The sequence below is a fragment of the Thermobia domestica genome, chromosome 7 (genome assembly GCF_964235325.1).
Source record: "Thermobia domestica chromosome 7, izTheDome1.hap1.1, whole genome shotgun sequence".
In the NCBI taxonomy this organism is placed as follows: domain Eukaryota; kingdom Metazoa; phylum Arthropoda; class Insecta; order Zygentoma; family Lepismatidae; genus Thermobia; species Thermobia domestica.
The window spans coordinates 35,474,881-35,487,260 of NC_137460.1; the positions used below are offsets into that span (position 1 = coordinate 35,474,881).

A 12,380-nucleotide genomic window follows, 5' to 3' on the forward strand; every position below is an offset into this window, starting at 1 on the left:
TACTGTTTTTCCGAAGAAACTAAAAAAACATATTCGTTTATTTTTTGCGTATTGTCCCTACACAATCTATTGTTCGAATTCTTCATGTCCTTCAAGCACTTCTGAGATACTGTTATTAGCACTTTGATATTTCATGATCAAAGTTTTAGAGGGGTGTGTGTCCCACCTAAACAATTTTCTTTTCTTTTCTTTCTTTCTTTCTTTCTTTCTTTCTTTTTTTTTCAGGAAAGTAAGAAACTTGTATTCCCTCATTTTATGTCTACAATATGTGTGTACAATTTCGTTGACTTCGGTTCACTTGTTCTTGCCTTTCGGGCGTCAACTTTCAAAATGTTGGGTATGGGTTTTTGCCCCCTAAAACCGTTTTTTTTTTTTTTTTTTTTTTTTTTGTAAAAAAAAGTATTCGTTTATTTCATGTGTAGTATCTACCTGCCAAATTTTATCAAAATGGGAGTGTTACACTTCGGAAGTGTTCCTTGTAAGAATCAATCAGAAAAATCAAAAATGATTTAAATTAGCTTTGTATATTACTTCTGAAGTAATCCAAGTTTTAATAATCTGTGATCATTTGCTTTTCATATAAAACGAAGTGTATTATTAATATGATATAATTAAGTCTAACATCAAAATGTTGTTCTATTAATAATAATTAACATGAGAGTTTAAACATTTTCACTAATTGAAACATGACGCAGGTTGATATTTAAAATTTTGGAGTTAACCCCCATAACCTCCTTGGGGCGTTCCTCATGTAGAAATTCCTTATCAGCGTAATGTTGTCTTTTATGTTCCTTGAAGGATACAAAAGGTTTCAAGTTTCTATCTGCCTTTTTTCTTTAGGAAACAGGTCTTATTTTTATGGTGGGATGAATTTCGACCGTACTTTACGGATGGCCACCATGTTGGCTAGGGAAACGCTAGGGACATGTAGTTTCCAGAACTAGTTTCTACACTTGATTATCTTTCAAACGATGTACCAGACGATGGGGGTTGCTATTTAAAATTTTTGAGTTACTCCCCGCAACCCCCTTGGTCCCCCCTCATATGGAATTTCCTTATCAGCGTAATGTTGTCTTTTATGTCCCTTGAAGGTTACAAAAGGTTTCATGTTTCTATCTGCCTTGTTTTTTTTTTTTCAGGAGACGGGCCTTAGTGTTATTCGTGGAACGCACTGTATATATCAATCGACAGATATAGCTTACATTATGTCTTTCTTCTTCTTCTTCTATTTTATGGCAAAATGCTTGAGCACTGCTGCCCTGACTACGAACGAAAGATACAAAATAGAACATTGTTGTAGAAACATACTTGGAAACGTTGAAATGGGAAGTCCTGAACCACCCACAATATTGTCCAGACATTGTTCCCTCTGATTGTCACCTGTTTCAGTCAATGACACGCAATCTGACCGAACAGCACTTACGTTCTTCTGAAGAAGTCAAAAATAGGATCGGTACGTAGATCACCTCATAGGATGAGCAGGGTTTATTTATTTATTTATTTATTGACGCGGGATTCGTACGCCGCCCGAAAAATGGGAGAAAGTAATGACCAACGGTGGGCAATATTTTGACAATCAAGCCTCCAATGTCGAAGAAAAAACAAACACGGAAGTTGTACACCTAATATATATAGTGTGTATTATATAAATACGAATGCGAATTTCTTTCTGATCGCATCATACAATAGTTATTGAATCAATTAAAATGATACTTGAAATTATCAACCTTAATTCTCCCAATAATCTCAAGTCAATAATTCGGTTAAAATATATATCCTAAGCAGTGGCGTATTTACGATTTTGTTTCGGGGGGGGGGCTTTGCTAACTTTCGGGGCCTTTGCCTGAAAATGTAAAAATTCTGCAAGATATTTCATATATTTTACTATAGTAAGTAAGATTTCGGTGGGGGCTTAAGCCCGGAAGCCCCCTTAAATACGCCACTGATCTTAAGGAAGAGAGGGGAATCATCATTTATGCAAAAGGATGGCATGTAAAAATAAATGAAAACGACTGATATTAATGTCCAATCCACAATTTTCGGGATTACTGACATGAATAGTGACACTTCGGATGCGTTTAAATTTGTGTTCAAGTTCTATGGCATTGAGATGAAAAGGGGTCAAAATAAAATTGTCCGAAATGACTAGGATTGTCAAATTCATATTTTTCAGGGTTTCTGAGCTAATTGGTGCAGACGAAATGACATATGAGCCCAAGTTTGGGCTAGAAGGGGCACGTCAGCTGGCTCCGGAATTAACAAGGATACATTATTTATTTGACTCATTTCTTTAATTTCAACTCATAAAATTCATTCTTCCCGTGCATGGCAGGGATTGGAAATTTACACGGGCGGCAGTCTTTGATGTTGCTCTTCGATTTTCTTTCGTTTATTTCTGTTATTTCTTTGTTCCATCCTTCACACTGATTTAGTGGTTAGCACGTTATCATTTGGTGGTGTGGACCATTTGACGGTAATGCTCGAGTTCTCAAGTTATTGTTGAGTGAAATAGCGATTCAAGGATTTAACTTTTCTCCATGTGGGTACTGTTCCATCATCAACACATTCACTGAATGCAAGAGCTAGTGATGCACACACACACACACACACACACACACACACATATATATATATATATATATATATATATATATATATATATATACAGTGGCGTATTTACGATTTTGTTTTGGGATGGGCTTTGCTAACTTTCGGGGGGGGAGCTTTGCCTGAAAATATGAAAATTCTGCAAGATATTTCATATACTTTACTATAGTAAGTAAGATTTCGGGGGGGGGCTTAAGCCCGGAAGCCCTTCCCCTAAATACGCCACTGTGTATATATATATATACGTATCTGAAGGTGCACTCCTTCATTATGCAGGTATTCATTCACCAATGCTAAATTCTGCACTTTTTGCCACACTCTTTGGTTGAATTGAAAGTTACAACCGATATCTCAGAATTCGGAAATATATTAATTAATGCATTCAGACCTGCACACTCGAAGTCCACCCATTTCCGACCATATACAGAATCGATGTTTCGCGTCATGCGCTGGCTGAATGCCCCTAGTGAAATTCATACGGCATGATATTTTTAATGCGGTCCTCCGACACTGACATCATCAAACAGAAGTCATAATTCCACCACCATGGAGTAGGTCGTTCTCTTTTTACGCACTATGCACAATAAAATGTTCTGAAATGACACAGCGTTCATCTAAACAACGATATTACTCATGGGACGAGCTGATACCACAAAATCATGAAAATTTTGGGGTATTAATCAGCATTAGTTAGAAATGGCATCTACTTTTTCCTAGTATTCCTACTTCATTACGTTTTTCGACTTGTAAACAACATATTACAAGACTCTGGGCTGGTTTTGGGCTTTGTACACGATGAAGATGATAGCAAAGACTTGCTTATTGCGGGAAAACACCGACTTATATTGTTTCAAGGGCGAATTCAATAGTTCTGTATGTAAGACATATAATAGATACTATACATATTATGGAATAGGAAAGTGATAGTTATTTTTAGTTTAATGTTTGTACCTCATACCAGAATTTCAAGAATTACTATAAAGTGAAAACTCACTGAATGCTCGAAAACGCTGGTTTGATTTTATAGGGAGAGGAATTCGAAGGCGATTTGTACGCCATTGATAGTATGATGTGACTTCCCTCTGCAAGAACTCTGGAGCGTACTGGTATGCACTGAATATGTAAAATGCATATGTAAAACAAACAAAAAAAACTGTTAATTAGCAGTTTGGATCTATTTTTGTTTACCTTTTCCCAATAGTGACATTCACATTTATAACGGTTTCGTAAATAAATAAATAATAACTACAAACAGTTTAAATCAACTGAGAATTATGGGCACAAAGAAATAAAATGCGTAATTTGCTTATCTGTAAAACATGCTTGGTGCTTTAAACTTACATATTACGCTCTCTCCTATTATCGACTCAATTTAGTTGCCTAAGAAATTCAAGTTGGGTAAGAAGTTCTTTGCAAATAACACTAAATTAATACAGCAGAAAGAAGAAAATAACCAAATTAGTCTGTACGTAAATGTAATAAAGAAAATAATACGGCGATTTAAACTAAAATGCAGAATACAATTGAATGTTTAACAAACATTTACATTATTAATATATATCTCGGTATGGTTAGAAACGTTTGTATAACGTTGCATATGAATTGGATGAGTTTACAGTTTAAGATTTCGGTTGACATAATGCATAATGCAACCGATTAATTGTATCTATAGAATTATAGGATTGGTTTCTGCTGGAATTACTGCTGTAAGTCATTAAGAAACATTGAGAAAAAAGTATTTGATTACTTTCTATTTGATATAGCTACCTGCAGAGTGATAGCTTGGCTTAACATACATAATACCTATGTGTACATTTTTCTACTGGCGCAGTTAATCTCTTAATAGGGTTAAGTTCCAAAATTGGTCGTCTGTTTCTAGCAAAAATTTTAAAATTTACCGAGAAGAAATAAATAACTTGCTTGTTTGTGCGTTTGATAATGTATAAGGAGAGCGAAAGTTGTATTTTACTTTATTCTTCTTTTTCGTATAAACGGAATGTTAATAATAAACAACAAAAATCCCGGTCTACGGCGCCACGCTAATCGATGTTGCTACTTGGGTTATCCCTTGCCTGCCTAGCGCTAATCAATGTTGCTAATTGGGGTTAGGGTGTTCCAAGAACCGGTTAACCTGTTTCGGTTCGGTTTGTAGTTTAAACCGAATCAATCGGTTTGGACTTCAAATCCGTCCGGTTCGGTTCGGTACGGTTTGGGAACGGTTCGGTTCGGTTCGGTTTTGAAACGGTTCGGTTCTGTTCGGTTTTGAAACGGTTCGGTTTGGTTTGGGAACAGTTCGGTTCGGTTTTGAAACGGTTCGGTTTCTAAACTGTTCGGTTCGGTTTGTAGAATAGTTCGGTTCGGTTTAGGAACTGTTGGGCCCTTTTTGAGGACTGTTTTGTTCGGTGTCAGTTTAATATTTGAAATCAACAGAAATGCAGTTTGCCTTATTAGGAACCGTCCATCCAGACATTATAATAAGGCTGAATGTTACGTTTTTCGGTATAACTTTATTCAGATTAAAATTATTTCGATATTATTGAAACAATTGAGGGGTCGTACTTGCGTGGGTACTTTTACTGATGGTTTGGATTTTGGAATAAAACTCTTAATATCAGTTGGAAGACAACTTTACGGCATGGGCGGATTTACCGCGGAAGGGGGGGGGGCATTTACTTGAATGGTGGATGCTATTCCAGGAGAAGCTACGTTTAGAATGAAACACTAAACTCATCTTGAAATGACTAGGTGGGGGAGCATGATTTACGCCCTGTATGTGGAACATATCGTGGCGCAATATTATCAGGTAACCAAGAAAATTTGTGCTGTTGTTGAGAACAGTTACTTTTGTCGCGTTAGTGTGGTCAAATTGATTCTAATGACGTTACACAGTATGGCGCTAAATTAGTTGCACAAAAACAGAGGGGTGATTCCTGAGAGCAAAACAAACAAAAAAAAAAAAATCCAGTACACATAGAACGAAAAGTGTGTCGTTTACGTGTTATAGGCTGCCGAAAGTGTCGGAAAACAAACTTTAGAGTTAAATATTGCACAAACAACTGATTGTAGACGTGATGCGGCATGATATCGACAAAGGATCCTAACCTGCTCTATCAAAATTTTCAGTTTTCAGGTTTGTGCAATGGCGGCGCAGGGGATTCTCCAAAGGACGTTGCTGATTCCCTGACATTTTATGACGTAAATTGAGTGAACAACAATATGTAAAGGACATTTCACTGCCTGGAAATAATACTACGTGGCAGGTCAGTACTCATACACGAAGATAAAAGATGGCGGATGAAGTAAAAATTCCAGTGTGTGGTTGCATACCTCCTCTAAAAGTACTAGTAAAGTCGTTGTACAAGAATTCACTGGAAACTTTACGTCACTAGAATGTAAAAATACGTACGTACGGCACAAGTCGATAAGTAACAGAAACTAAAGAAATTCCGATTGCTGATCTGCTCATATTAATGATATCGCAACGCTTTTGAAAACGCATCTATCTTTACAACTACAGTAATTGAACAAGAACTACAGACAAATAAAGAACGCATAATAATAATAATAATAATAATAATAATAATAATAATAATAATAATAATAATAATAATAATAATAATAATAATAATAACTGTTTTAGCACATTCATTTCGATCAGTACATCACAAATGCGACTACAGCACGTTTTTTCTCAATCAATGTTCTAAACTGACGGATGTGAAACAAAATATTTCTTCCATTCACGATATTTGTACATAGTGTAACAGGGGCCGATATTTCTGGTTCCAAATCGTATAACGGGACTGCATAGAGAAGGTAGATGTAGGGAGAAAGGTACAGAGGGGAGTCTTTGTTTACATGGAAAGAGGATGGTTGTCAGAAGGACATTGCAAAAGGAGTTCAAAGTTTCGACCCGCCACTTCAATGCAAAGGTTACAGCGGCGTCGAAGGGAAATACGCTGCGAACGCGTTGAAACATTCCTGGCGTTTCCTGAATGCTCCACGCTGCAGCAACAATTTGAGCAACCAAATCATCCTCTGCTTGCACAGGCGTCGCGTAAATTTGTTGTTCCATATGGCCCCAGAAAAAGAAATTTAAGTGGTTAAGATCGGATGAGCGAGGTGGCCAAGACACCGGTCCTTTTCTGCTGTCCATTTGTTCGGAAAGGATGCGTTCGGAAAGGACAATTTCGCACCTCCACAGCAAATACGCTGGAGCACCGTTGTGCATAAACCACATGTTTCGATGAACAGCCAGTGGCACAGTCTCTAGTAGTTCAGGCAGAATCTCTTTCAAAAATATCCAATACTCCCACCCGGTCAGGCATTGTGGTAGTAGGTACTGCCTGATGAGAATTATCAACGATTCATGCCCACACATTCACAGAACACCGTTTCTGATGGGCAAGAGTTGACATTCCATATGAGTTTGCCTCAGACCACAAATGTTGAGTGTGAGTGTTCATCACTCCAGCATGGGAAAACAGCTTTATCTTTGAAGAAAATACGAGGCATGAAGCGGTATATATTAGTATGGTTCGCGTAGCCACTGGACAAACTCTCGCCTGCGTGTATGGCGTGTAATGCTTGCACCTTTTGGACATGGAAAGAATTTCTTGTAATCTTCGATCTACACTGGAAAACGTTGCGTGGTGTGGAATTCTAAGATTAGGAAACTGTTGTCTGTACAGCCGTTGTGCCACACGAACATTACCGTCCGCTTTCCCGTATGCCAGATCAATGTCTGCAAATTCCTCACGTGTGTACTCCTCCATTACTTCTGTAATCACACTCGTTGGCCGTATGGTGATGAAATAAAACAAAATTAAAGTGGGAAATGGTAGATGTTTCCTCGCCATTGTGCTCACTGGCCAGAATCGAAGATAACGAGATTGCAACTTAGTGCAACTGTTCTGTCAGAGAATGATATTTATGCGTACGATTAGCAAATGTACAAAACCTACATCGTGACGGAGAAGATACCACACCGAGAGTCGTAGCTACGGGGGGAAGCTAATAGCAAGAGGGCGCCGAACAAGCAATAAGGAAAAAGAAGTGTTGAAAATGAGTAAACGATGTGGTGTCCCGTAAAAGTATTGGCGCCCTATTAAATCAATGTTGTTGTCGGTTTGCAAAGAAATAGATTTGTTAAAAACCTTCTTGCTCGCTACGCTCGCAATCCAAACGTTTCAGTAAAACTCACAAGAAGTTTTACTTATTATTTACAGAAAGTTATTATATAATGATTTGTTAATAACGATGTGATATACAAGGTGCCGAGTATTGACTTACATTGTACATAGGAGCATTTTCAAAGTCTAAAACATGTGTTCGGCGTTCTGATGATGATAGTGTGGTTAGTTAATCACGCTTTTCTCATAATATTAATCACGACGGTGAGAATGAAAGTATGAAAAATGAGAGAAATGAAGACATATGCAAGGTGCTATTTGAGCGGGAATATTAAAAGTGAAGGTAAACAAGGGGAATAATATCATTTTCAAATTTGAAGCAGTTGTAGAATAGGGGCTTAACAGGTCAGAACTTAACCCAACGAATTTCACCTGTTTCAAAGACTGATCACTACCAGTGATTTATTTTATTCCGTTGACATATGAAATGCTTCTAATTTGAAGGAATTTATTGGGATAATTTCTCCCTCAAATACGTAATTGCCAGGATTTTTTTTTTTTTTTTTTTTTTTTTGCATACGTGGTATCTAGTTGTGTGATATTTTTATCTACCTACATACACAGACATATATATACTGCAATGAGTACTTTCAGGTTCATTGCTATTTTATTCTTTTATTATACACAAATCTGCTAACTGGTCGTATGTTACGAGTGAGTTAAAGATTAAATTCAGCTCCATTTGGACACAGCTGAATTCGCTTTGACGGAGATCACGTAAGTTTTGGTCAGCCAATAGTAAACAAAACCATGTTTCAAACTCTTGGGCAGTTCCGTTTGTGAAAGTTCTACCGATAGTTCTGAACGGTACGATTCGGTTCGGTTTGAAAACGGTTAGGTTCGGTTCGTGAACGGTTCGGTTTGGGATCAGTCCGGTTCGGTTCGGCTTCGGTTAACCGTTCCAAACCGGTTTAAGTGGCAAACCGAAACCGCGGTTTACGTTTCCAGGAACCGTCCACCCGTACTTGGGGTATCGCTTGCTTACCTGGCACTAATCAATGTTGCTACTTGGGCTATCGCTTGCTTGCCTGGCGCTAATCGATGTTTCAATTTGGGATATCACTTTCCTGTCTGGCGCTAATTGATGTCGCTACCTGCACTGTCTCTTTCAGTACGACTAAGTCTTTGATTAACTGGAAATAAATTTGTTAAATATAAACAATTAGAGCTTTTAAACTAGAATAACTAGAGATAAGAGATTTTAGAAATCTTCAACTGACTTTCAATTTGGTCTTATATAAATTACTGAATCTTCCATTTAAAAAATAACATCTTTCATTGTAAAGGTTGTTTGACATCTAAAAGATTAAAACTCTTTAGTTTTGTGTTATGCAGTTAATTAATATACCCTATATACAAATCTTCTGGATTTTGTTTCATTTTTCAGATACAAGCAATTGTATGGTTTATTTTATCGCTATTAGGAATAATAGTTTACTATTGTGGAATTGGAGCTCCTGACAGAAGAATTATATTTAGGCTCTACTTATGGGGAAGTTTTTTCTATAGTGAGTACTGTGAACGATTTATCAACTTAATAACCTTATCATTATCTATGATGAAACAGTTTTCTCATACTATTGTTATTAAGAGAGGAAATCGGAAAATAAGATTTCCCTTCTCCTCAATTCTAGAAATCGTAAAGCGCGCTAACAGAGCAAGCAAGATAATAGCGTAAAGGGAGAGCCATCAATACGTCCTGTCGTTTGAATGATGTATAACCAAAATTTCCTGCAAATGACGCTATTGCAGTGCTAGCAAAAAGTTTTAATGATCAGTCCATTCTGTGGCATTCTGTGTAGGTTGGAAAAGTTAATACCACGGTATTGTCAGATATCGACATGACTGAATTGTGCTATTTGGAGGAACAAGCCTGGCTTTCTGACATCTAGTGTTCTCCTTTTCGGCAACAATGCAAGACCACAATCGACAGAGGTTGCGAAATTTCCCGATTCGATTGTGATCGCCTTGCCCACCCGTCGTATTGTCCCGATCTCGCACCTGGTGACTTCCATTTCTTTCCAACATTAGAAAGAATGCTCTCAATGGAAAGCAAATGAGAAATCAATCATGAAGTGAAGACAAGAGTGAAGGACTTTCTTTTTCGTATACAAGTCACTCATACTTTCCAAAAGAACTTATCTAAACCTTGTTCTTTGGTTCATACGTGTGAAAATTAAGATATGGTTCTTCCTTATTTTTGCAGTATATTATTTATCTGTCCATAACCTCCAAGGGAAACTATTTTCCGATTTACCCTCGTATTATGTGACAAATATAGCTATTGTATTGTTTTACTATTTATTGGATCATGATAGAGTGCCCATTCCTGCGGTTTATGGTCCATGACGTAAACAGCTAATATATTCCACTGACATCTCCCACTACTTTCAATGAATTTGACTTCTGATGACTCTCCTATTTGGATATTACCTTCGTTAAAATGTGTTTTTCGTGTATCAATTGTGGAGTTTTCACATAAAATTTTAGTTGTTAATTTGGCATGTATCAAACTCTACTAGCTTTCCAGGCTTAGACCAGAGCTATACAAGTCTCCCAGAGTATAGGTCTGGAGGCTCTTGTAAACTGCCATTACAAGTTTGTAGGTTCGTATTACAAGGTTCTACCAAGGCTATAATAGATACTTTGTCCCAGTTTTATAAGATACTAGAATGGATTACGTAAAGTAACTCTTAGCAGCGCTTTTTTGTCACAAAAAGATGAAGAATTATTTACTTATAGTTATGTGTTATTTACCATGTCGTGATCCCCATACTTGTGGGCACTTCTGAATTATATAATAAAACAGTTTGAGTCAGGCACATATGTATTTTTTAATTAAGTGACATATTAGTGCCATATGTAAAAATATATTAAAAGGCAGAATAACTTTAAATTTCAGACTTTTTATGAATACCTCTGTGACATTATAAAACAACTAATTTTGAAACTATATATTTAATACAATAGTAATCACTGTATTAAATTATAATCACTATATGAATATAATATATTAATAGATAACAAAACTGAGAAACAATAGACTAACAAAACATGCACTGGAGATTGGAAGTACTGTGTGTTCTGTGTGTTTCTGTAATAAACTTTAATTGTGCATCTGTGAATGACTTAAACAGTGCGTGCTTACGTTTCTGAAGCTCTACTAATTGAATCCATTTTCAAAGCTCATAGATAGAGCCCTGATTTACATGCACTAAAACACCTGAGAATATACATGTTTATAAGCGCTTAAAAGTTACTATGCAATACAAATATCATAATATGCACTTATCATCATCACCATCATAGGTATTCTGCCATTATTGGCAGGTTACTTGCCGCAACAGAGAAGTTTTCATGCTCCACGGTCTTCAGGCAACCTCTTCGTCTTCCCATACGATTTTTCTGTTTTGATATTAACCATTTCTAACACCCTTTCATTCGTTTTCCGCTCGACTCACCTAATTCCATTCTTCTTTACACCCACATTTCGAAAACTTCCAGTCTTTCTTTTTTTTTAATGCCCAGTTTTTGCTTAATGCCCATGTTTCTGCCCTATGCAGTACAATATTCCACATCAAGCATTTTATGAATCTTTTTCTCAACTCTTAATTCAAGGTCCTACAAAAAAAAATTAAGAAACAACTATTTTACATTAACATATTTACAATACTTACTACATACAGCAGGAATTTTAACAGTACATTACACGGTATTTTTCAAAGTTTTCTGCTGTTGAAGTTCGTCTATTGTTTCTTTAAATAAGTTTATATTCCGGAAGTGACCTTTCAATACCAACTAATGTGATTGGACAAGAAATTTCGGATCAGTCATTTGACAAGGTTTTACTATTCCCACACATATACTGAATCTGTACTGGAACACTTAAGTGTCTGGAACGGAAGGAGCATTTCTCTACGAGTCACTGAATCTTAAGAAAACTTCTCGTTTTTAAGTTCTGCACCAAGCGAATGGGAAAGAAAGTTAAAGAAAACTTGAGTAACGTGCTTTTTATGGAAATCTAGGATTAGAATTCGATCTTTCATAATCCTGGATTTGAACTAAGTACGTTTTCCAGCTTCTTTTTAACCTTCTTCCCACTCTAGCTTGCTGCAGAACTTATACAAGAAGTCTTCTTAAGTTCGAGTGACTCGGAGGGGAATGTACCTTGAATTCGAGACGCCAAATTGTTTCAACAATTGTCATAAAATATAGCATGAGAACTTTTTTTTTTTTTTATTTCAAATACCCGCTAGAAAGGAATGTTTGAGGATAGGAAAATGGATGTCCAACACACACGAAACTACCGATCTGGACATTGAAAATATTAAAGTAATTCGTTATCTACACCTTTATAACTGCAAACAGGGCCGGATTTAGAGGGGGTGCACGTGTACCGTCCCCTTCGTTGTAAATATACACTATATAAAATTAGAAACTAGCAGTGAAAAGAGGAACGCTTTCCGCAACTTTTTGCCGTCATGTTTCTGTTTGGGTTTTAAAAGAAAGCAGAGCTTTGCAAAAGCAATAGCTTAAGTCGATTTTCTGAAGGTTGAAGGAAAAGGATTCACCAAGCAAAAC

At 36.7% G+C, this 12,380-nt stretch overlaps 1 protein-coding gene across 1 annotated transcript in view; it reads left to right on the forward strand.

Annotated features, from left to right (window-relative positions):
• Nucleotides 1-4,093: 4,093 nt before the first annotated feature.
• Nucleotides 4,094-12,380, forward strand: part of LOC145688847 (uncharacterized) — a 47,316-nt gene continuing 39,029 nt past the window's right edge. Inside the window, exons 1-2 of the mRNA XM_081763014.1 lie at nucleotides 4,094-4,313; nucleotides 9,187-9,307. Coding sequence (XP_081619140.1) covers nucleotides 4,254-4,313; nucleotides 9,187-9,307 — 181 coding nt within the window. The 5' untranslated portion in view covers nucleotides 4,094-4,253. The remainder of the gene's footprint in view (nucleotides 4,314-9,186; nucleotides 9,308-12,380) is intronic.